Source organism: Semicossyphus pulcher, unplaced genomic scaffold (assembly GCF_022749685.1).
Source record: "Semicossyphus pulcher isolate SPU_LCO1_2020_fin unplaced genomic scaffold, fSemPul1.0.p SCAF_10, whole genome shotgun sequence".
Lineage (NCBI taxonomy): Eukaryota > Metazoa > Chordata > Actinopteri > Labriformes > Labridae > Semicossyphus > Semicossyphus pulcher.
Window position 1 is genome coordinate 16,430,765 of NW_027211604.1, and position 24,806 is coordinate 16,455,570.

At 44.3% G+C, this 24,806-nt stretch overlaps 1 protein-coding gene across 11 annotated transcripts in view; it reads left to right on the forward strand.

Moving 5' to 3' along the window:
* Positions 1-24,806, forward strand: part of ehbp1l1b (EH domain binding protein 1-like 1b) — a 30,425-nt gene that overhangs the window by 4,133 nt on the left and 1,486 nt on the right. The window contains exons 2-28 of one of the 11 annotated variants that reach the window (XM_069665255.1): positions 805-862; positions 954-1,049; positions 1,677-1,730; positions 1,909-2,087; positions 2,339-2,457; positions 2,604-2,693; positions 4,173-4,784; positions 6,428-6,493; positions 6,600-6,725; positions 6,825-7,064; positions 7,195-7,378; positions 9,228-9,560; positions 9,696-11,561; positions 13,031-13,285; positions 13,442-13,963; positions 16,141-17,232; positions 19,333-20,103; positions 20,593-20,779; positions 20,860-21,008; positions 21,233-21,281; positions 21,688-22,012; positions 23,455-23,525; positions 23,658-23,706; positions 23,826-23,878; positions 24,199-24,319; positions 24,529-24,628; positions 24,709-24,782. In XM_069665255.1, the coding sequence (XP_069521356.1) occupies positions 805-862; positions 954-1,049; positions 1,677-1,730; positions 1,909-2,087; positions 2,339-2,457; positions 2,604-2,693; positions 4,173-4,784; positions 6,428-6,493; positions 6,600-6,725; positions 6,825-7,064; positions 7,195-7,378; positions 9,228-9,560; positions 9,696-11,561; positions 13,031-13,285; positions 13,442-13,963; positions 16,141-17,232; positions 19,333-20,103; positions 20,593-20,779; positions 20,860-21,008; positions 21,233-21,281; positions 21,688-22,012; positions 23,455-23,525; positions 23,658-23,706; positions 23,826-23,878; positions 24,199-24,319; positions 24,529-24,628; positions 24,709-24,782 (7,841 nt within the window). The remainder of the gene's footprint in view (positions 1-804; positions 863-953; positions 1,050-1,676; positions 1,731-1,908; positions 2,088-2,338; positions 2,458-2,603; positions 2,694-4,172; positions 4,785-6,427; positions 6,494-6,599; positions 6,726-6,824; positions 7,065-7,194; positions 7,379-9,227; positions 9,561-9,695; positions 11,562-13,030; positions 13,286-13,441; positions 13,964-16,140; positions 17,233-19,332; positions 20,104-20,592; positions 20,780-20,859; positions 21,009-21,232; positions 21,282-21,687; positions 22,013-23,454; positions 23,526-23,657; positions 23,707-23,825; positions 23,879-24,198; positions 24,320-24,528; positions 24,629-24,708; positions 24,783-24,806) is intronic. The other 10 variants (XM_069665262.1, XM_069665279.1, XM_069665288.1 and 7 more) reach the window with 10 other exon arrangements.

Consider the following 24,806-nt stretch of genomic DNA (forward strand, 5'->3'; position numbering starts at 1 on the left):
ATACATACGACTCTTACACACACACATCAGCGCTTTATCTTTAACTCCGAGGCGTTATCGTTCAGCAGCGGCGGTCATAAGAGCTTCTTTTAGACCTTGTGTTGTGTTTGTATCATATGCACTTTGTTTGGTGTATTAAAAGGGAAACTGTGACCACATTCAGCCAACTTTGTGTCATTAAAATTTGGGTAGTAAATGCAGATTAACAATGTTTATTTCCCCTCTGCAGCCAGAGGTCCTCATTCACTTCCTGTGTACTTTTGTGTTACCTTTCTTAGTACTACAGACCCAACATACATATTTTTTGTATGCTTGCCTCCACTGACTACCTCTTTCTGCCTATTTGTTTGCTTGTTTTGTTCTGTTGTCTATTTATTATTTACTCTGTAAAGCTGCCTTGGGTCCCTTGAAAGGCGCTATATAAGTCTAAGTTATTATTATTAATATTATTACTGACATTTGGTATAAAGTGTAAAAGAAAATTGTTTGATTAGAGGATGTTTTTTTATTATTCATGGCTACTTTGAGTCAGAAATCAGGGCAGCAAAATTGCGTCCAAGACGGCAAAGCACAGCCAGTTTAGCACCCAGCAAAGTGCATTCTGGATGTTGTAGGTTTTCTGCTTTCTGACGTTTCCTCTGGTCATGTAGCACCAATCTAAAAGATATTTATGTATTTCTGCTGCATATGAAGCCCAGTTTAAAGAAGACCATCTTCAAAGCTCTAATGAACATTGTTACATAATTTGTCCACGTGGGAGGATGTCATCTCTGTGTTTTGATTTATGTTTTGATGTTTCTGTAGGCAACCCGACAAGCTCAGGGTGGTGTGGACCAGGAGGAACAGGCGCATGTGCTCAAAGGTGAAACTACAGACAAATCTCAATACACAAACTGAAACACACACACACACACACACACACACACAGTCTCACCATGATGTTTGTTCTGCAGCTCCACAGCTGGCAGCCTGGAATCAAGAACCCCTACAGAGGCATGGTGGAGTGGCCCGTCCCCGAGAACATCGACATCTCTGTTACACTCTTCAAGGTACCACGACACACTGTTGACACTGTCTACACAGACGGAGCAAATAGAGGAAATATCTACATAAGGTGGAGAAATAGTGCCAGTAATCAGTCATGCGCCAGTGACGTGCTGGTCAGCGCCCTTTACCACAACACCCAAACACAAATGAGGGAATATTATTCAGAAAAGAGGTGTTCATTCCTCCAGTAGAGTTCAGATTATTTTAATAACTGTAGAGTTACAGCAGCCAAATCAGCCATGAATCAAAAAATAAAACAAACATGTAATAGTGTTTAGTAGGTTCTGTATATTTTCATTTACTGGCGGAGAAGTATGAAGAATGAAATAGGAATGTATGTTTTACACGTGTATGTACTTAAAACTGAATGTAGGTCAGATATTTGATCATAGTAAATATAAACTTAAATTCACAGTGATTGAATGGTGATAATATTTTATGTACGTGTCACACTGACAATATTTGACAAAGAGAGTCTATGTTGTACAACCAGATGATTCAACAACATTCGTTTGCATTCATTAACAACTTTTACAAGCAAATGGATGAAGCAGCTGATAGAATAATGATGTATGATGATGACGGTTAATGGGCAGAGAGGATGTTTAATGTTTATTTGATCTTCTCAGGAGGTCAACGCTGACGAGTTTGAGGACAAAGAGTGGACCTTCGTCATTGAGGGTGTAAGTATCTCTTTAATACTTTTCTAACTCACTTCTTCCTTATCGCTAAGTTAACACAACTCTTTTTTTTTTTTTTCAATGATCTGCATCACTGGGCTTCCCTGGGCTGTTGGTTCTTTTGATTGATGTGGTTGGAAATACAATACACTGTATATCATGGTTCTTTTGTCATGTAAAGGAAAACAAGGGGCATCGTAAGGTGCTGGCGTCGGCAGACATCAACCTGAAGCGGTTTGCCAGTCCGACGCCGACGCAGACGGACCTGACGCTGAAGCTGAAGCCTCTGTCCGTCAAAGTGGTGGAGGCTTCGCTAAAGCTGTCGCTGTCGTGTGTCTTCGTCCGTGAGGGAAAAGCCACGTGAGTTACTTTAGTTAAAGCAGTTTTTATAGTGTGAAAAGCATATTTAAAGAGATAAAATGTTTTTGTACAAACTAGTAGCTGTCACACATTAGTCTGCCCAATATGACATCACTAATGTCATGATGTTTATACCAGACCGAAGAGCGGCAACAACACAAGTTTAAAAATGACTTTTACTTTGAAAATCCAGTATTTGTGTATAAGTATTGTAAGAGATAAAAGAAGTGTTTCCTGTTTGTTTTCCTCAGGGATGAAGACATGCAGAGTCTTGCCAGCCTGATGAGCGTCAAACCCACAGACATCGGCAACATGGACGACTTCAATGAGAGCGATGAAGAGGAGGACAGGAAGTCTGTCACTGCGGCAGGTGGGCCGACTCACACAAACACTTCTCCTTCTGATCTTCACTGTGAATTATTTCTCATCTTGTCACACATTTCTTCCTCCTCTACCTTATTTTTCCTCTTTTCTTCCTGCTGCTTCTCCTGCTTTCCTCTCTCCCGGCCTCTGCAGCAGTTCCTCACACTCTCACTCGCCCAAATCGCCCCGCTCCTCCTCCACCTGACAAGCGAAACTCCACTGGACCTACTTTTCCACCCTCAGGTAGCCTCCTTCCTCCTGCCCTTTATTTCCCTCGCTCTCTCTGTTTGTTTCTCCTGCCTGCGAGGAGGAGGTGTGAAACAGCTGTTATTGTCAGTTTATATAACAGTATTTCACACTCTCATGCCATTTGTTCTACATACCAAATATTTCTCATCCAGACATTAAATACTATTGACAATCATGTGATCACAGACTAATGCCGCCAATGTATTGAAGTCTGTTTGAAGGCAGGAGAAGCTCCAGCTGCAACACGGCACACAGAGGTCATTGTATCCAGAGAGACACCACTGTAGCATGAAATCTAAGCTGCTCAAATCAGCGTAAATCTCATCAGACTACTCGTCTCAGATGTTTCTGTTTTTAGACTGAATTAAATTACATGTTAATGGCAATTTTCAAAAGCAAGTGCTGCATTTACTTTATGTATTTGTACATAATATATTGTACGCATATGAGCAGAAGCAGTTTAACAACAATTTAAGAATAACATGTTACAAGATACTAAAACTAAAGTAGCTAAACAAACTTAAAGTACATATAGTTAATGCACTCCTTATACAATAGAGCACCTTTAATTTTACGTTATATATATATTGTAGGATTACTAATATTGCATTAAGCTGTGAGCAGCATTTTTTTGTAGTGTATCAAGAGAATTTTAAATACTAAAAATAATGAAATGATGAGAAATTAAATTTCCAAACTTATAAAGACATTTCTATCTTTAATTTGAAACAAGGCAAAGATTGCTTTGCTACAGCTGCAGCTGAAGCCGCTATTATTAAAGTATTATTTCATTGTTTATAGTCTGAAGTTTGAGGCGCTGGTTTATCTCAGTTGGTAGAGCAGGCGCCCCGTATACAGAGGCTGCAGTCCTCGACGAACTTATCGCAGGTTCGACTCCCAGTCTGCCGATCAGTTGGTGCATGTCATCCCCCACTCTATTCGCTCAACATTTCCCGTCTCTCTTCAGCTCTCTTATAAATAAAGAGCTCTATAGAGCTGTAGAGCTCTACTTGAGTAAATGTACTGAGTCACTTTCGGTTAATGCTACGCAGACAAATACAGCTGACATGCAGTCAAAGCATTAACTTTCTTTGCCTCCAATCCAAAAAATACTGACATTCCTACTTTAAGTTTTCTTTCCTCTTCATTGCAAAGCAGCTCGGTCCTACTTGAACAAAATGGCATGATATGTTTAGAGTGTTTTAGGTGCATATCTGTTGCAAAAATCTGCATTTAGAGAAAAATGATTTGACAACATTAAATAGGTCACAAGTCGATCGCAGCTCATCACAGTTCCATGTGCTGTTTGTGGTGTTCCACAAACAAGCGAATCGTGTGAATACCAAAGGGTCCTCATGACGGTAGCACCATTTAACAACATTGGATCCCAACAGTAATCATTTCACTTTCATTCTCTCCCTCTGCAATAATCTACTTTTACTGATTCATCCATCCATCCATCTATTCATCCAGCCTGTGGAGCTGATGGTCCTGCTCTCCACTCCCGCCCTCCTCTACCTACCGCTCCTCGCCCCTCTCCCCGCCGCAGCCGACACTCCTTCACCTCCACCCCTGTCCAGTCAGAGATCCAACCCTCCCCCGGCCCCTCCCCTCAGCCCTCACCCCGATCCAAGCATAAAAAATCAGCCGAGTCTCTTACACCTGTGGCTGTTTCCTCTACCGACCGACCTCCTAATCCTCCAAGCTCCCAGGTCACGGCAGGAACACCCTCCTGTGCACTGCCTCTCCCTGACGTGGCTCCTGCAAATCCTCCATCCCCCAAATTATCTGATTCTGTGTCTACGTCTTTGCCCTCTGTTCCTGTGAACTCCTCCTCAAACCCCCCCTCTAAACTTCCCTCCCCTGTGTCGTCATCACTCGAGAAAACGATAACCCCATCCGCCACATCTCCCCAGAAGTCTTCTCTCACTGTAACCACTACTACGATCCATAAAACCATCCTCACTGCCTCACCTTTAAAGCCCACCCTCACCTCTGAGGCTCCATCCGCTCACCCTCCACTCACCCGGACCCTCTCTCAGCCCCCCTCTCTGCCCAGAATCTTCCAGTCAGGCTCAGGAAAAGGTATCAACAGGCTGACATGCTGCATGCTTCCACTAACTGGGTTGACCTTGTTTTCCGCATGACTCAGCTTCATACCCATGATGCTTTACACAGTCTGACGCAGAATTTAGTATACTTCTTATGCACAGTATGGTGTGTTTTAAAGTAACATCTATGCATGATGAACGGTTCGTCAACAACAAGCACGGAGGAAAGTTGTGTGGCCGCTTGTGAAGTGTGATGAACACTAAATGTGTTTGTTTTGACTCCTGCTTCGTGGAGTTAAATCCAAATCTCTTGTGAATTAAGCCCATTGTGAGCACAGGTCCAGGAGGCAGGGGAAACATCACATGAAGGTTTATTTTAAGATTAACATCACACCATGAAGGAGGTGAGATTTAACCAAACATCAGACCAATCCAGTACCAGCTTTCATTTCCTTTTGCAGCAAAGTCATATCACAACATCACATGTAGAGACAGATCATAACACAAGCAGAAGCCTTTTGCAATCCACGCTAAGACTTCCCTACATGTCAATAGCAACGCATCATTCCTAAACTTTAAGGAATCAAGTTTTTTTTAGATTAATTCAAAGGATTTATCGGCATAAAGTTTCGAAAAATTTTGCAAAAACAAGTACAGTACGATTATTTTTTTACAACACGCAAAAATAATTATTATCCGCAGTAAGTAAATAAGTTTAAAAAATCAATATATGTGCTGTTAAAGCTCCTTTTGGTTTGTCTTGATTTTGGCGCCCCCTGTGGACAAAGCTGCACCTCTTCTCTCTTTGCTGATTTTGTCCTGTGCATGCTGAAGTGCTGTTTTTTAACAAAGAATCTCATCCTGCTTTCTTTAACAGTCACATGTATCACTCACTTTAAATATTTGCCCTGAAATGTAAACAAAGGCAGCGTGCAGTTAATCTCTTCGTCTGACACCTACCCCCCGCCAGCAGCTTCAGGCATTAAAAATAACTATATAGAAATAATCGATCTTGTCGCTGATGGTCTGGTTTCATAGCCAGTGAAAAACTCCTCACAGGAGCTTTAAAGAGTCAGAAATGAGCTTTAAAACTGCCCTGGAACACTTTTACCTGTTGTAAATAGTAAAGACACATGTGTATTAAAAGTAATGCATGTACTTCCTAATATTAACTCTACCTAGCCGTACTCGACATTTGAAAACATTCATAAAACTATTCGATCGATTAATATTTAAACACTAAAGCAGCTTAGAAAATAATATACAGTATGATAAATATTTGATTCAGTACAAATGTCTGTCTTAATGACTTTAACAAAACTCCCAATACACACGCCATAAGAGAGTGAGTTATGAAACAAACTATTAAAAAGTATCGACCATGAGGAAAATTAAATATTGAATTCATTCTTCTTAATGAAATTGCAGTATTAGCTTTTTGATGACTTTGACACCGCTGATAGATTACAATAGAGCCAAACTCTGCAGGTGCAAGTTCCTCGTCACTCTTTAGACCGCAGCAGGTGTGTTCCCGACAGATATAGATCCCTTCTGTGGTCATACAGTGTGCGATGATATGAAGTGTTCCCTTTTCATTATTTGCCTTCGCTGCTAATAAATTTGTTTTTCTTTATTCCTCTTTTCACTCCTCTTTCTGCCTTCCTCTCGTCCTCTCAGTTCCTGTTTCACTTCAGCGGCGCCCCCCGGAGGCTCAAACTGCAGATGATCTCACCTCAGTCTCTGGTTTGTTTGAGCTTCGGCTGTCTAAACTAAAGAGATGCTGATTTCATTTCAGCTCTTTTACTTCACGTCTTCTCTTCTGTCTTTCATCATCTGTCCTCTCTCCTAGGCCGCCCTCACATGTTCAGACCTCAGGTTGTCAAGTCAATCGCCCGCCCCACCTCTCCCTCTCCTTTTTCTGCTGATGCCCCTCCTCTCGCATCAGCACCTCCTCTTACATCTGTGTCAGAGTCAGGTAACCAACTCTTCAGTCTCACTCCCTCTCATGCTGCTTTCATTTCCTGGTTTGAGCTTCCACATTTCCTCTCCTGTCCTCCCTCTTTATTTTCCTCAGGTGCTCAGGGGGCGTGGCTAACACCTGGTTGTGACATCACCCCTATCCCTCTGCTGAGTAGCCCTGACCTTGACGCTCTCTGTGACCCCGTAGCTCCGGCTCTTACTCCCTCCCTTCCACGCTCCTCGGCCCCTGGTTCCTCCTCTTCTCTCTCCGGCTCTGTTTTATTCTCCTCTCCTCACGCTCAGCTCTCTGTGTCTCCCTCTGCTCCTCCTGCTCAGATCAGCTCCTGTCAGTCAGGTACAACCAGCTGAGTAATGAAACAATCTCCTGTCAGGGTCAAAGACAAACATATCAAGCTTTTTGACGTTTTAAATGTTTAATAAGAAGCAGTTTTTTTATTATATGACCTTTCTTTTGTTCTTTATAGGCCCATCTTTTCCCCTCATCCAAGAAGAAACGGAAACAACTGACAGCCCTGCGAGCCGAGACGAAGGACCTCCTCAAAATAAGCAGGCACAGGCTAACATCAGAATATCCAACCAGCCGATCAGACCAGCCCAGGAGTCAAAGGCGACCATCACACAAAGCAAGGCTGGAGCAGCAAAGATCAGGTGAGGTCATGGGATGATATCACATGAAATGAGACTGCTTGGTTTGGATCCTTAGAGATGTGTTTGGCCTTGAACTGTTGTGTGGAGAGAAAGACAACAGAGCTGAGGAGGCGTCCTGATGACTGCTGGGTAATCTCTATTTACAGATTCTACATAGAAATGTAGAATCTGTAGGCAGTGACGTGGATTTTAGGGAAGGCAAGTGTTCTGGTTTCAATTTGTAGTACTTTTGTAGTCCAAGTAATATTGACCAATCACGTATCAGCAGTCCAACAGTCCATGCGGAGAGCAAAAGCAGGCGGAAGGTAATGTGCCGTAATGACATCCCGGCTCCCATCAGCGTCATCTGACAACTTCTTATTAATCTCTATAAACAGACATGTGCGTGTAAGTTCAGCTAACAATCTGTTCTAGATCAAAAATTCAACTTGAGACAAGTCTGCCTGACGCTGTGTCAAGCAAGGCGTTAAGCGTTTAGATTTCCCGACTTCCTCGAATGCATCAGAAATTATCAATCTGACCTTCGTTAAACAAACGAGCATTTTAAAAGTAGTTTTCTTCTCCTCTTCAGACCTGACAAAGCTTCATTTTTACTTCTGACATAACTAGAGGGAAGAAATCCGCTTCACTTTGGATCTGAACACAAGGTGCTCATTGGACTGTAAACAATGCAGCACGCGGAAAAGAAAGTCTTCACTGGAAGTCGTTTATCGCTCATCGCTGGCCAAATTGGACACACCCTACATGTTCACCGTTGTCTCCAGAGGCTGTATCGTCTCAGACGATAGCGGAAGGGTTCCGAGATCGAGAAAGCATGGTTTGGGAGAAAAATCAAAGATGACAAAGCTTGTTTTAATTGAAATAAGGGTCAGAAAAGATCAGAAACATTTAAAAAGCCAGAAAGCTCAGAGTGTTCATCTTGCTCTTGTGTTGTCTATGAGAACAGTTTGTTACAGTTTGAGACGGGGTGTGTGCTTGCTATTCCAAAAGTCTGTAAAGGAACAGTTTGGCATTTTAGGAAATATTATCCTCCTTACCAAGAGTTAGACGGGACAATCGGCAAAACAAAATAGTCCACACATAACCAAACAAACAAGATATAACATGTAAATGTAATGATTTAGAGGTGCTGGTAGGTGGACTGTGGTAACTAATGCTATGCTAACCAAATGCTGGTTGTAGCTTAACAGACAAAGTGGGATTGATGTTTTTCTATAGCTCTCAGCAAGACGGATTATAAAGCATCTTTCCCAGAAATGTCAAACTACACCTTTTATAACAAACAGCTGTAGTTGATTATTCATTTACATGATATTAACTTTGTGTACGTCTGTCTGGAAGTGCCTCCAAAGATACACTTAGAGGAGCGTTATTTCTTCTCCACTTTCTTTTCTTATGTATTATATATTTGGTATGACAGCATTTGCAACAATTAACAGCAACATAATCGGAGTGTTAATATTGATTAGCACCTGATCGGCTCAAAATGACCCCATGCTAACCCTCCTGAGTGCTTACTGAAGCTTTAGCCTACTGACGTGTTCTCAACACTTCATCCGTGTTTGTGGGTTGAGAGACTTGTTGATCTCCAGTTGCTCATGGCCTATTGGTCGTTTGTTTTCGTGGTGTTTGTGCTTCCCCGCTGCTAACATGTGCTAACAGTTGCAGAGTGTTTGGTACCCTGCGTCATGTTGCTCTGACCTCACAGTAACTGAAGAGTTATCAGGTGTGTGGTCTTGCTCTGTGGCCTGCTTGTGTCCCTCCCAAACCACCTCCTGCACGCTCCGCCCTGTGAAATCTCCCTCATCTCATCCAGCCTGACCTCCTCAATATTTCTTTCCCCCCCTAGTCCTGCGCAGTCACGTTCAGAGCTGATAATAGCCCCGCCCCCTCCTTGGCCCTTTTCCTGCTGTGAGAGCACCACCCCTCAGCAGCCCTCCACCACTGTTGTGGCGGCGTTTATCACTCCTAAACCGCCAATTGATTTGAAAAAGCCGACCAATCAGACGCCGGGTGTTATGAGAGCCTTTAAGATCGAAAAGCCGCCTCTGGCACAGCCCGAGCCCGATCCCGACTTTGATGACATCATCTTTGAGTCGTTTAACCAGAGACAAGAATCAGGGGGCTTGTTTCTGGATGAGGAGGACTCTAAGCGGGATACTATCAAAAGGTGTCCTGCAGGGTGAGTATTTTGATTTGCAGATAAAGTTAAGTTCCAAAACATTAAAACATAAGTTAGAAAATGTGAATGAGGAAGGTGAAAACACAAACACACTCAGATTCACGGTTTAAGGACTATTGTTTATCTGTTCTGCAGTCTGGAACAGAAAACATCCGGAGAAAAGCCGTCACTCACAGAGGAGTTAGAGGGAGCAGCCACAAAGAAGGAGGAGGTGATGAAGGCAGAGCAGGAGAAGCAGAGGGAGAGAGAAATGCTAAAAAAACAAGAGGAGGAAAAGAGGAGGAAGGAGGAAGAAGAGCACAAAGCAGTGCTGCTGAAGCAGGAGGAGAGGAGGAAACATGAGGAAGAAAAAAAGAGACTGTTACAGGAAGAGAAGAAGAGATTCCTACAGGAGGAGGAGCAGGTAAAGAAGGAGAAGGAAAGGAGGAAACAAGAGGAGGAGAGACTCCTGAAGGAGAGGAGAGACAAACAGGAGAAGCTGAGGGAGGAGGAGGAGAAGAGGAAGCGAGAGGAGGAGGAGGAGAGAAGGAAAAAAGAGGAGCAGAGGAGACTCCTGGAGGTCGAGGCGGAGAAGGAAAAACTTAAAAGGAAGGAGGAGAGGAGAGTGGAGAAGGAAAGGTTCTTGAAGAAAGTGAAGGAGGAGGAGGAGAAACGGACGGAGGAGAGGAGGGTGTTTGAGGAGCAAAGGAGGAAAAGGGAAGAGGAGAAAAAGAGGCTCCTGGAAGAGGAAGAAAGAAGGAGGATGGAGGAGAAACGCTTGAGGGAGGAAAGAGAGAAGGAGCAACAGAAACTGAAAGAGGAGATGGAGAAAAGAAAAAGGGAGGAGGAGGAGAGAAAGAAAAACGAGGCAGAGATGGAGAGGAAGAAGAGGGAGGAGGGGGAGAGAAAGACAATTGAGGCAGAAAAGGAGAGGATGAAGAGGGATGAGGAGGAGACGAGGAGGAAAGAGGAAGAGAGGAAGAAAGGGGAGGCAGAAAAGGAGAGGATGAAGAGGGAGGAGGAGGAGACGAGGAGGAAAGAGGAAGAGAGGAAGAAAGGGGAGGCAGAAAAGGAGAGGATGAAGAGGGAGGAGGACGAAAGGAGGAAAGAGGAAGAGAGGAAGAAAGGGGAGGCAGAAAAGGAGAGGATGAAGAGGGAGGAGGAGGAGACGAGGAGGAAAGAGGAAGAGAGAAAGAAAATTGAGGAGGAAAAGGAGAGGAAGAAGAGGGAGGACGAGGAGATGACGAGAGCCAGAGAGGCAGAGAGAAGAAAGATGGAAGAGGAAGAAAATCAGAGGGTACTTAGGGAGGAGAAGGAGAGGGAGGAGAAGGAGAATGAGAGGCTCTTAAGAAAGGAGAGAGAAAGAATTGAAAGGAGGAAAAAAGAAGAAGAGAAAAAGCGACAAGAGGAGGAGGAGAGGAGGAAAGAAAGACTCTTGAAGGAGCAAAAAGAAAAGGAGAGGAAGATAAAGGAAGAAGAAGAAAAGGAGAGACGACTGCAAGAGGAGCAGAGAAAGCAGGAGGAGGAGAAGAAGAAAAAGGAGGAGGAAAGGAAAAAGAGGGAAGAGGAGGAGAAGAGGCAGAGGGAGGAGAAAGAGAAAGCACAAACGAAAATGAAGGAGCAAGAAGAGATGAAAAAGAGAGAGGAGGAGCAGAGGAAGAAGCTACAACAGGAGAAGGAGGAGAAAGAAAGAAAAAAGAAGAAAGAGGAGGAGGAGAAAGACAAGAGGAGAAAGGAGGTGGTGGTCACTCTGGAGGCCAACAAGTCAGACGAGGACAAACAGAAGATGAGAACTTTGGTTGATGCACCTCCTCCTACCTCCACAAACTCACCCACAGCTCCACAAACTCTCCTCTCCGCTCCGCACCTCCCTCCTCCGGACAAAACCAGCGCTGCACCCGAGCAGCTGCCCTCTCAAGCTGTCAGCCAATCGCAGCTGCGCTCACAAACTCTCAGCCAATCAGAGGACAGAAAGACGATGCTTCAGTCAGATAACAAAGCGATCTGTGCCTCCAGTGAGCGGTGAGTTACAGCTGTGAAACAAAAAGAAATGATTCAGTGTGGGTCTCTTTTTGTGTTCCTACCTCAGGTGGCTGCTACCTGCTTTCTTTATCAGCAGAAAATCAATCAAAGCTTTGACTGTAAATTCACTTTTTACTGATTGAAACATCGGTGTTTGTTTTGTTTGTGTTAATACTAAACTGATCAATATTTATATTGAAATAATTTCCCTGTTGTGATTCCTCTGTGTTTCTCTCTCTGTGGTGGGGTAAACAGATTAATGCCATTAGTATTAATACCACTCATACTAAAGGTGTCTGTCTATTTTTGAATCAGAAGCATTCACCTTAGTGCTGCTCTCTTTGTTCCTCTGCTGCTGCTGTGTGTGCACGCACATGTTCAGAGAATTCACACTATAAAAGGTGGCTTGCGTGTTAACTATAGACTCTAAATAAGAAGTAAACATAGCCCCGTCGTTTGTGGACTCATTTTTAGTTGCGCTGTAAATGGACTGCACTTAGATAGCGCTTTTCTCGTCTTCTGACCACGCAAAGCGTTTTTACACTGCATGTCACATTCACCCATTCACACACTCGATGACCTAAGTGCCCAATCAGGATCTATGCATTCATACCTGATGGCTATGCCACCGGGAGCAATTTGGGGTTCAGTGCCTAAGGACACTTCGACATGTGACTGTAGCACAGACTGTGGTAGACCGTTTTTTTTTTAGCCTGATTTTGGATTTTTTGTATTGTAGTATTTGGATGTGAGGGTGGATACTAACTGCTTTGTCTCTATCTTTGGTTGATAATGAAAGTGTAACACCACGCTGTGTTGAAGAAGACTAACAAATATGACCATAAAGTCATTAGGGACAGTATTCTCTAAGGTATTTAATCAACTTATAAGAAGAATCACTTTATCATATCATTACATCCACCCATCCGTAATCTACACCGCTTATCCTGTTCAGGGTTGCGGGGGGGCTGGAGACGATCCCAGCTGGGCTGACACATTGAGACAGACAAACTTTTACACTCACACTCACACCTACGGGCAATTTTTAGTGCCACCAATGAGCCCAACGATCATTACATACAATCATTCATCTTTTGCAGGCGCTGCAGTCGCCCTCTGCTGGCCATTACAAAGAATGCGGGTTTAAGGCACTTTTGAAACCAAGAAGCTACGTCTACTTCTTATACATTTAAGGCTTTAACATGCATGCATGTATTTAACAGTGAAAAGAAAGTTCAGTGGTAACTTTTATGTACTGACACATTGTTCAGCAGCTTCTGATGATAAAAGTTTCAGAAACAGTATTTTATCTTTGTATTTGGATGCTTCGTCCACCTGTGCTGCTTGCTTGTTGTGCTGTTTCATTATAGCTCCCCTCCTCTGCCGTTCTTATTTCTGATGACTCTTTCTTTTACATAATTCAACCAACCTTTCTTTTACGTTTTCCTCTCTCTCTCCCCTTATTCCAGTCTGGAACAACCCTCTCTCTTAAAAGAAGGTTCATTGTCAAACATTGGTCCTCCACCGGGCATCCGTTCAGGCCTCACTGATCGGCCCTCTGCTCAGGGAAAAACAATCACGTTAGAGGTGTTGACCCTGGTGCCAGCTCCACAGAGGCTGTGTGCTGCAGAGGTTCCTCTTTGGAAAGCTCTAGAAGGGAAAGGTGGGAAAGACACACCTGAAAAAGTCTCTGCCAAGGAGGGTGCAAAACCTTTGTGCAGGGGGTAAGAATGGATGAGGGGACGTCTGCTTCTCTGCTTTATCTTTATTTCTGAGCGTCTGTGTGTCTGTCTGCTTTGCTCATAGTGCGGCTTCTTAATGATGGCAGCAAATATAAAACTAAAATCGCTGTATTGTTCATGTGTTTCTCTTTTCTCTAGCTCACAAGGAGAAGATGCTGCTAAGGTGGACACCGCTGTCGTGCAGGTAGACCATCCAAAGACAGCAAAAGACTCAGAAACACATCAAATAGTCCCACCTCCCGCTCAACCCGAAGCACCACCAGCTAAAGAGGAGCCCAAAGAGCCAGAGGGACCCAAGATGGAACCAGCAACCTCAATCACAGTTTCCCCAAAACCAGAGGAAGAGCGCACAGCTTTGGCGCTGGAGCCGCTTCAGCCCTCAAAATCAGAACCAGCGCTGCGGCAGGAAGGAGTCCTCCAGCCTGCAGGGAAACCACAACAGGAGGAGGGAGCGGTGGAGGAGAAACCGGCCGAGGTCGCGGCTGGTGGTCAGGAGGGAATCGTGGACAATAAGAAGCCAGTGTGCGAGGCGGAGAAGCAGCTGTGGGCGACGGTGGAGGAGAACGCGGCGGAGACAGGAGCAGAGGGAGGGACGGAGAGTAGTGAGAGCGCTGCAGAGAAGGAGGAGAAACAGGAGGAGGAGGGTGGTGTGACAGGGGGGTGAGTCAGTGACGGTTCCGTTGCAGCATGGCATGACATGTCAGCCACATACAGACACACACTCACGCACACACCTGCACATGTCACTGACTAACACTCATCTGCGGTGCTGCCGCCTAACCCGCGCTTACTCAGCAGTCGCTACTAACCTCATCTGACGCACTTCATGTAAACCTGTCTATGCTGTTAGGCCGGTTGTTTAGAAGAATATTATTTCATTTGAGAGTAAAATGTGTGTGTGTGTCGGGTGTCTGTGTGTGTGTTAGTGTCCAGAAAGAGGCAGATGTGTGTGTTGCAGAGCAGCAGCCGGAGGCGCCTGCTGGCTTCATGTCAGCAGTAGTTGGGGTGTTTTACAGAGGGTGAGTCTCTCTGCCTGCCTGTCCGTTAGACGATATGTTCAAGTGTGAGGCTTGGTGCAGAACAGTTTCTGTAGAGCCAGCTTTAGTAGAGTCAGAACGCATACGTGTCAATAATTAGATAACTTGTTAATAACATGTTCTTCTTAGTGTTGCACAAAACAGATGCAGTAAAAAACCCTGTTGGGGTTCCTCTGTGATAACAACCTGCTCACTGTACATTATCCTGCTTATTACACGGCTTTACTTACAAAATCGATTATTTTAAACAATATATTGATCTGGAAATTATTTTTATTAATTTAAAAATGGTGAATATTTCCATCTGTTTAAAAATAGTCTGCTACATTCTCAGTGAGAGCTGCGTCCATAGCAACGGCTACCTCTGTAGCCTTGTTAAAATGAGCTAAGCTAGCTGTTTTTACTCTTTAAATGGAAACATTTCCACTGATGGTGAAGTCACAAAAGTTGAACAAGTGAATACCATTATTAACCAATCAGAATCAAGTATTTAACACGGCCGTGTAATAATGTTACTTTATTAAACACGTCCTCAGAAGAGGAATAACATATTACAAGATTTGATGGAGTAATAATGAGGCTAAAAAGACTTTTGACTCATTTCATATTTTAGTTAAACATGTAATGACATGTCTCGTTTATGATCATGAAATTATTATTATTTCACGACAGATTTATTAAAGATGCACAGTATGTTACACAAAAGTTGTAGCAGCATTTCTTATAGAAAATTCAAATGACTTAAATCTGTGTAAAGAAACACATTTTATTCATCAGAAACTTTATGATTTTAGGATGAGTTGTTCGTCCACTGCAGTTATTCACGTGTCTGTTGCTTGCTTAATTTGTCCTTTGCACATGCAGTGTGCATGAAGCTTACTGCTGCAGAAAACACTCAGCACAGAGCAGAAATTGTTTGCTGTTTTAGGGCCTGTGTCCACTAACAGCGTTTTCTGTGCTGGCAGCGCCTGTTTCCTAAACAAAACCAGTGCAGTTCAGTGTTTTCAGTGCTCAGCGTACTCAGCACAAAAATGCCCTCGGGGTGAGGTGTTTTTTGGTCGCTGTGCTCTCAGCGCTCTCAGTTGAGAATTGTTCAACTTTTAGAAGACCACAGCGCTCGTCAATCATCAATTCATCAACAACAATAGCGGAGGAGAAGCTAATCCTCTCATTTTTCCGAGGGTACAATGTCCATGTGTAGAGCTGCTGCTAACGCCAGGACACGATTCCTTTACATCGTTTTTATGTTTTCTTTAATAAAAGCAAATATTAAGCAAACAGAGCGATTTAAAACAGACTTAATGTTCACTGCCAAGGGAAGTGGAAGTGCTGCCAGACAACTTTCGTAACCTAGCAACAGTAAGCGCTAGTGAGAAGCGCTCTGAAATTGAGGTTGTGGGCGCTGCCAGCGCAAAAAACGGCATTAGTGGACACAGGCCCTGATACCTGCACTATAGATTGAAACTGTACATAAAACCACAGTTTACCAGTGCCCTGTAAACATTCTCAGGTTGGACACAGAGGACAGAGCACCTGCATGGTATCAAAATTAGCTTTCACATGTTCCTTAAAATACATTAAATGAGGTCATGTAAATGCCAGCGAGCTTCACTTCATTGTGCACTACGGAGAAGTCTAGACTAGTTCTTCTCTGTGGACTTTGGACAAGCACCAACACAAAGTCTGAGAAAAAGGAACCACTTAATCAAGCATGCTGTCGCTCAGTTCAGAGCCTGCTGAGGTCATCGTAGGGTGAGCGCTGTCTCAGAGTTCTCCTGTCCCTCGTGTCTGTCCCTTCAGCTATGAGACAGTGGCCTCCATCCTGCAGACAGCTGGCTCCACTGACGCAGCTCATCCACACCAACCATCCTCCCACCTGCCCATTTTACATGAAGAAGATGAAGAGATGTTGTATTCGTCAGAGCCCGATGATGACACGCTGGTTTCGGTGGACATTTTGCCACCAACAGCCTTTTCAGACACAACAGAAACAGAGACGATGAGGGCCGAGTTATCTCAGAGAGCAGAGTGTTTACAGTCAGGTGGTCTGAGTCTGGTGGCAAGTCTGAGACTGGCAGCTAGTGAGCAGGAGAAGGAGAGAGAGCGGGAGAGGGAGAGAAGGGAGAAAGAGAGGATAGAAAACATGAAGAGGGAGGAAGAAGAGAGAAAGGAGAGGGAGAAGAGAGAAGAGGCGGAGCGGAAAGAGAAGGCGAGGTTGGAAAAGGAGAGGAAAGAGAGAGAAAGGATGGAGAGGGAAAAGGAGGAGGAGAGAAAGAAGTTGGAAAAGGAGAGGGAAGAGCTGCAAAAGAAAGAGAGAGAAAGGATGGAGAGGGAAAAGGAGGAGGAGAGAAAGAAGTTAGAGAAAGAGAGACAAGATTTGGAGAAGAAGCAAAGAGAAGAGAGGGAAAAAGCAGAGAAAGAAAACGAGGAGAGGAGGAGAAAAATGGAAGGGGAGAAGAAGAGAAAGGGGGAGGAGGTTAGGCAAAGGGAAGAAAGAGAGAGAGCAGACATTAATTCTGGCTCTACGTCCCTGCAAAACAAACAGGAAGCCGCTAATAGCCAATCAAGTGAGTGGCCTCCTCTGAGAGAAGCAGAACTGGATGAGATTGCAGACGATTATGAAGAGCAGTCTGATCCCACATTAGTGAAAAGAAGTAACCCCAATAAGATCGACTCCAGATCAGTCAAACCACAGGGCTCTATTGTTGCTGTTAAGAAAGCCTTGGATGAAACTGCTCTGAGATCAGTTAGAAAAGGTCAATCCAAGCTGAAATCTGGTGCCGTCCCAGTGTGGATGAGAGAGGAGGAGGATGAGGAGGTGGAGTATGAGAGAGGACACGAGGATCTCGGCTCCATCTGGTTGGCTGAGCTGTACATGGAGGGGGAAGCAGGGTGAGTAAGAGGGGTGAGAGGGTGAATAGTTGCAGGGAGAGAGAGGTGAGTAACTGGGAAAGAGCTGGCTTCATGAGAGAGATCTGCTTGGTGCCTCTTGTGGATCAGAGCACTGTGCCTGTGCATTTTTGACTCACGATACCTGCAGGGGAAAAGTGATTAATAAGCATCCCTACCTTTAATTTACAGAGAGGCTTTGGCCTGTTCCTGCAAGTATTTACTAAGAATGACTTGTGTGTTGGCATGAGTCACATGTCTCTCCTCAGACAACATTATTACAAAGCTGTTTGTAAAGGAAACTGGAATGTTTTGTTTACAATGTTTAACACCTCGCCTGCAGCTGTAGAAACTCTTCTGTGAGTCATAGCTTGGCACACCCTCCAAATATATCATTATGTCCTTTGTCCAAATATCCGTCAAAAATCTGCTTTAAAACCATGAAGATAAAAGTTACTCCTTCAAACTCCAGATCTTGCTGGACAATAATCAAGTTTTTTTGCTTAACACTGTTAATAAGAATTTGATGGCCAAATATCAAGAGTCAAGATCACTGTGATCTCTAGGCCATAATTCAAGTATTTGTATGCTAATAACAATGAGTGTATATAAAGATGGACAACGCGTCTCCATTAACTCTCATTGAACAAAACTGATGCCAAAATAGTCCCCGGGATGGCACTGCCATCTTGCGATTGCTAACTAACTAAAACACACCCTTAACTTACCGAGAAAAAACAGCAAAAATCCCGCACGGCGGCGTGTTTAACAGCAGAACAGTTTCTTTGTGTTGCTCTGAGGTTAACGTTCACAAATATGTAAACTTCAATGACTGTAGTGATTGTTTTAGTTACGTCTCCTCTCGCCGTTCCTCCTCTACTCCGCTAATCCAGAACAGATCGGCTGCTGGAGCCGAATTTGTCAACATAGCTGTCAATCATCCTTTTTACAGCATCTAATAACTAATTAAAAAATAAACTTGTCAGAAGAATGAACACTTGGACGTAAATCAGAATGATAAGAACTAATTATAATGACAGAAACCATGTTTGAGAAACATTTAGTTGTTGTGTATTTGGATTTTATAGTTTGACTCATGTCCCATCTGTTAACATGGAGGAGGCGGGCTTTATGAGCTATACTGCAGCCAGTCAGCAGGGGGCGATAGAGACGGTTTGGCTTCACTATTAGGCTAGCTGTCATGTCGTCCATGTTTTTAAACAATCTATTGCTAATAATGACACAATTATACCTAAATGTCTTTGTACCCAAAAGGTCAAAGGTCAACTTCACTGCGACACCATAATGTCTTGGGGAAACACTTTTCTGCCCTTTATTTTCCATCCCATTCTTGTGAAGCAATATCCTTATGAAGGCCTGGAGCTAACACTTAGATTTTGGTGGGTAAAGGTCAAAGGTCGCTCTGATCTCATGTGTCTAATATCTCAACAAGGCCTGGAGGGAATTTTATAGCATTATTTTATTTTCTTTTATTTTCATTATCCGTCTGAGAAAACAACAGCACCAAGGATCAAGTAGTGGACAACCTCCCCTCACTCTACCCCACACTATTAATGTTAACAGCAACTAAAGCCCCTCCGCTCAGTCTATCTTGCTGTTGTAGTAAGTTGTACTTGGAGATCTGTATCTGCACCGACTGAATGTTTCTGTCTGTAGCATGGATTGATTAATTAGTTTGGTCATTGCATTATGCGAGGCCCCGGCATGTTTAAAATTGGTCTTTCACATTGGATGAGTCACATATTTTTGTGCCTGTTACATGTCCAGTTCGTTATGTTCTCACATAGCCAGACCTCTGTCCTGCCAAACTTTTGGACGTCTGGGAAAAATCTTGTCCAAACAATGTGGATGTCAGGACCTAGGGGAAGCTTGAGACAGGCGTGAAATATGCCGACTTGTGAAAATGTGCTCGTAGAGAGTTCGTCCTTTTGTGATGATGAGCGCTTTTACAAGATGGAGATCTGGCTGCGTGAGACGAGTGGTTGGATGTTGCCAGAGTTGAATTGAGCATGATAAGGACGTTGTGGTGGATCTGAACACCAGCCTTTAGGTTCAGCTCTGATACCTACTTTCTGTCTTCAGCCCCGGCCAGTCATCAGTTGCTGTCACCCAGAGTCCCTCCTCACTCCCGTCCAGTGGACAAACCTCAGACCGGGGCTCAGCTGCCAGTCGGCCCAATAAACCTGAACTCTCTCTAACCAGCCTGGCCGACCGCCCCCATCCTGATACTCCTGCAGGGTCTGAGCAAGAGGAAAGAATCAGTCAGACAACAGCCAAACCTTCTCCACAATTCACAGGGGTAGAAAAACAGCCAGTGAAAGCACAGAGAGACGATTTGGTCACAAAAACTAGCCACAGCCTGGAGGTAGAAACCAACGAGGAGGGAGAAGTTATTCAATCGTCTGTGGTGCCTTGGCCCCTTCCTCCGAGCACCAACACGACCAGCTTGCACTTTGACACAGAAAAAAAGAACTCCGACATGGACAAGACAAAGAGCGATGCAAAAATCACTGAAATAGCCACAGACTCACAAAAGAGTCTTGAAAGTCACACACACCGCGCTGCACAGACACACACCCCTGATCTCACCCGTCTGTCAAAAGACCAGCAGCTCCAGGAGGAGGAGAGGCTCTTACTGGCTAAAATTCATCTGATGACAGGTGACGCTTCTCCTGGCTCCTGCCCTCGCAGCATGAAGCTCCTCATCCCCGACCCCCGTGACATGGACTCCGACACCGCAGGGCTTGTTGATCACAGCGAGCCTTTGGTTATTCCCTGCTTTGATACCCTGCAGGAAGTATCACTAACTGAGGCAGAAGGGCCACCGGACAATGAGCCGGGAGAGGAGGATGTGTAAGTCAGCGAGGGCCGTCACCCTGTGCGGCTCTGTCAAATGCCGCTAAAGCTGTGTATGTGTGATATGCTGAGCTGCAGACTGAAGACTTGAGGCTTGTGAATTAGCATTTGCAGACTTGCTTTGACTTGATTGATGGACGTAAAACAGCTCTGGGAATGTGTGTTGCCACCTGAGTGCATGTTGGCTTAGATAATTGCTGCCATGTAGGACCGGTTCTGCTCGGTTCTGAGGTTAAAGTTTAGCCGAACAGCGAAGAGCTGATTTGAAAACAAGGTTCCCATATGTATGTTTCATGTTGTCCCCGCTTACTTGCAGTCAGTGCTGCCATCTGCCGTCTCAGCAAGCTTGCACGTCTCACGCTTGCATCTACGAATCACTGCCGATGCTGATACCACGCTGCTCGGATGATCGCATTTCAATTCCACCGAACAAAGTTTGTCTTTCTGTTCATCATCCTTTTCTTGCTCGTGTCCTGTCTCCTTCAGGCTAAAAGGCAAAACAGCCGACCTCACTGATGGTGTAGAGAAAAGAACGCAGCTTGAAGAAGGGAGGAGCTCTCGACTTCCTACATTACAAGAAGAAGAAACCTCGGACGTGAAACCGCCGATGAAGTCCCCTGAGCCTGTCCCGACGGTCAGAGAGGAGGCTGATGGGAAGGATGATGTAGCTGAGGTAAATATACAAAACACAAACTCTGACATGCTTTCAAAAAACAGACCCACACAGCCAAATCTGTTCTCCTCCTCCTGCAGGGTCTGGTGAACTCCAGCCAGTCGCTGCTCCAGTGGTGTCAGAACATCACCAACGGGTACCGGGGGGTAAAGGTCACCAACTTCAGCACCTCGTGGAGAAATGGCCTAGCCTTCTGCGCCATCATGCACCACTTCCATCCAGACAAAATGTACGCCTTTCTCACTAGGATGTCACAATGTTGCTTTGTTTTCCTGCAAAACGAGACATCTGGACATTTCAGTTTGTGTTCCAGCCGGGAAATATATTCTGCATATTTCAGTGTTTTCTTGCTTTTTATAGAATAAACAATACATTGATTCATGAAGAAACTAATCAGCAGATCAAGACATCGATATGTTATCATTATATTCTTTAATGCTTTTTCCCCATTAGAGATTTTGACCAGTTGGACTCTCATGACATCAAGCTCAACAACAAGAAGGTGAGGACGGAGCTCATGTTAATTCCCTCTGTATTCAGCCCTTCAGTGCCATCAGAAGTGTTTATAGTTTACTTCTTAACAGCTACAGCTCTTAAGTGAGGACCCTACCTCAATGCACTTTGTGAGGTCACAAAGTGCAGCCTCAGCTCAAGTTGGCTTGTAGGGGGGGGGTTTCTTAAAGGGACAGAGCTGACCGAGTCGTTTCAGGCAGAGGCTGTGTGAGGGCCTGCACAGAGCACCAGTGTGAGAAACTGTAAATCATGCTAAGCTACTCCACAGGTATCACAGAGTGAAATATGAAGCTTGAATAATACCTCCCCTTTAATCACATAAAATTCTACATGTACAGGCTTTTCGCTTACAGTTTGTAATTTACTGATAATGTCTTCCTTTCCTTCATCGTCAGGCGTTCGACGGTTTCGAGGCGCTGGGCATCTCTCGTCTGTTGGAGCCGTCCGACATGGTTCTCCTGTCCGTCCCTGACCGGCTCATCGTCATGACCTACCTCAGCCAGATCCGCTCACACTTCACCAACCAGGAGCTGAGCGTGCTGCAGATAGAGCACAACAGCAGCCAGTCCAGCTACGGCCTCGCTCTCTCCGGTCCCGGTCCCACTAATGTGGACGCGGCCGCTTTCTGCATGGCCAGGCTGAATGAAGGAGTGAGCCTGGAGGAAGGAGGAAGCAGCACGCTGGTCGTCCCCCCGCCGAGGACTAAACGGCTGGTTAAAGGTAGCTCATTAATTATAACCTTGTACATTTTGAGAGTTATGGCCGTACAAACTGTGCAGTGAGCTCACAATGATCTTTGACCATCAGTCAGCCTTGGCTGTGGCTGGCGTCGAGGCATAATATGAGACGATTAATGAAGAGGGGCAAAAACTAGTAAAGTCTGACAAACAGAAAAGAAAAGAGGAAAGGGGGAACATTAGTGTGTCTCCGGGGAACTTAGGAATGTGAAGTAGCACAGTTTGAGACCAGAAGAAGAGACAAACAAATCATTAAATCAAGCTTACAGCAACTCAATTAAGATTCTAGCAGATTCTCAAAGTTCCCAAAGAAACCAAACACACACGCAGATTTGTTGGGAAAGAGAGTAAAATGATGCTCATGTAGAGTTTTCTATTTGATTGAATGGTGCGCCATAAACATGGATATTTGGATATGAATATTTCTTTCAAAATAAGAGTCTAAAGATTAAAGTTAAAGAACGTTTTTGTAATTCAAAGCTCCTGGAACGCTCTGACAACCTATTTCAGCTTGTTACTATGAGTAACGGGGTCCTATATAAACACCTGTTATGTCAAAATCAGTAAAGATGTTTCAGATGAAAGATTTCTGTCTGCTGTCTGTTGGTGAAAGTAATAATCATGAAGATTTTCATGTAAATACATGTCTGTTAAGTCACGATCTATCGCCGAATGAGGTAACACAATGGTGATTGAGCCTATGGCCCACTGATGAAAGCCTTTGCATTTGCAGTATATAGTATTATTATGGACTGGGTGTCTGTGGCAACATTCGTGGAAAAGATCCCAAGCGGCGCCCAGTTAGTGACGCGTTTTCCATCACCCAGCAGTGGTTGGTCTGCCAGAGAGGGTAGGCGGAGCTAAGCGGCTGCTTTTCCGGGCTCTGCAAGTGTTGCGAGTAAACAGTAATCTACTATGGCTGAACAAACAAAGAAAAGATCGACGACTACAGATACAACTTCAAGAATAAGTGAAAATCCAAAGAAAAAGAAACATTCGACGCTCAGATGAAGGCAAACAGTCTAAAAAGGAAAGAGACCATCAGCGAGGAAAATCAAGAGTTACAACAGGAGCCAACCGTGGAAGTCTGGATATCTGGGACGTATGCGCCCCCAATTGCCTTTAATCGCTATAAGGTGCTGCAAAATAGTACAAAACTGAGAACTTCAAGATTATATCTTTAGTGCTCTGAAGGTTTGAAGATGATGGTATTAAGTAAAAGAAAAAGATGATGCCACATACTTCGGTGAACCGAGCAGGGACGAGATAAAACAATTGGATCAAAATGTGATGACACTTTCAAATTTTATCACACGACACCCACACAGTCCCGATTAAACACGTTCATTAAATAAAAATTGCATAGTAAAATAATTGTCTGAATAATGTGGTTTAAGAAGATTAAATCCTGTTTTCTGTTTTTAGCGGAGGAGTCGATAACCCCGGTCCCACCCCCAAGGTCGATCAACAAAACAGTCAAATCTGGACTGGCTCAGGTAACACTTTATCTACCTTTACTTCTAACTGTTACACACTCTCATGACATTTTCATCAGACTTTCTTTATTTTCCTTACTGTCCTCTTAATGTTAATTACTGTACCTGAGAGTTTCATGTTCTTTTGTCCAGGATGAAGACACAACGACTCACTCTGCTGCAGAAATCACAAGTAATACAGGTGTGACTGAAGCCTGAGCCTTTCAGAGATGATACACAAGCCTTTTAACTCTTTATTTAACTTCCTATGTTCATTTGTTCTTTTTCTGTTATACTTTGATTTTGTGTGTTTGCGTGCAGATTTGCAGAGTGCAGCTGAGACCCAGCCTCCTAAACAAGAGGAGGAGCCAATGGTCAGTTTTGTGTTCCCCACATTTCTGTTCTCAACTCTGATTCTCGCTCTCAGATCAAAAAAAATTGAAATGATTGACAGCTGCAGAAGAACATAATCAGTCTGCATTCACAGCTTGTATTTCCATCCTTTTGGGCACTCTCTAATCTTTTGACCCTCTATCTCCACCTGTTTCCCCGACTCCCTCTTTCCTTTGATCTCCTTTCCCCCTTTTTTCCTCCCTTTGTGGCTCTCTGGCATCGTCTCGTGTATGTTCATGGCTGATTGTGTGTGTGTTTGCATGTGTGTGTGTGTGTGTGTGTGTGGTGGGGCTTTGGTCAGTGTCTGCAGGACACCAGTCAGTATGTGCTGAGCGAGCTGGCGGCGTTGGAGACGGAGCAGAAGCACATCGACAGCCGAGCCGCTGTGGTGGAGAGACGGCTGAGAAGCCTCATGGAAACGGGTGAGTCACACACAAAGAGAATATATATAATTAACAATACTTAATTAAAATGCAAATTAATTTTACAATCATATTTTATGTGATTATTTTAGATGCTCTAGGTGTTAGTTAAGGTGCCCAACACCAATAGTCCTCCTGTATACGCACATGTGATGGAAACCCATCCAGCTGTGTTCAGACTGTCCTTTCTTCTTCTTCTGTTTCTACAGGAAGCGACCGTGATGAAGAGGAGCGACTGATCCAGGAGTGGTTCACTCTGGTGAACAAGAAGAACGCTCTGATACGCAGACAGGACAACCTGGAACTGCTGTAAGACCATCAACATTTTACACATGTACGTACACATACAGAATACTACACACCTGTCTGATCACTGAGTGTTTCTACAGGCAACAGGAGCAGGACCTGGAGCGGAGGTTTGAGCTTCTGAACAGAGAGCTTCGGGTCATGATGGCTATCGAAGGTTAGTAACCGACAGAGGTGGAAG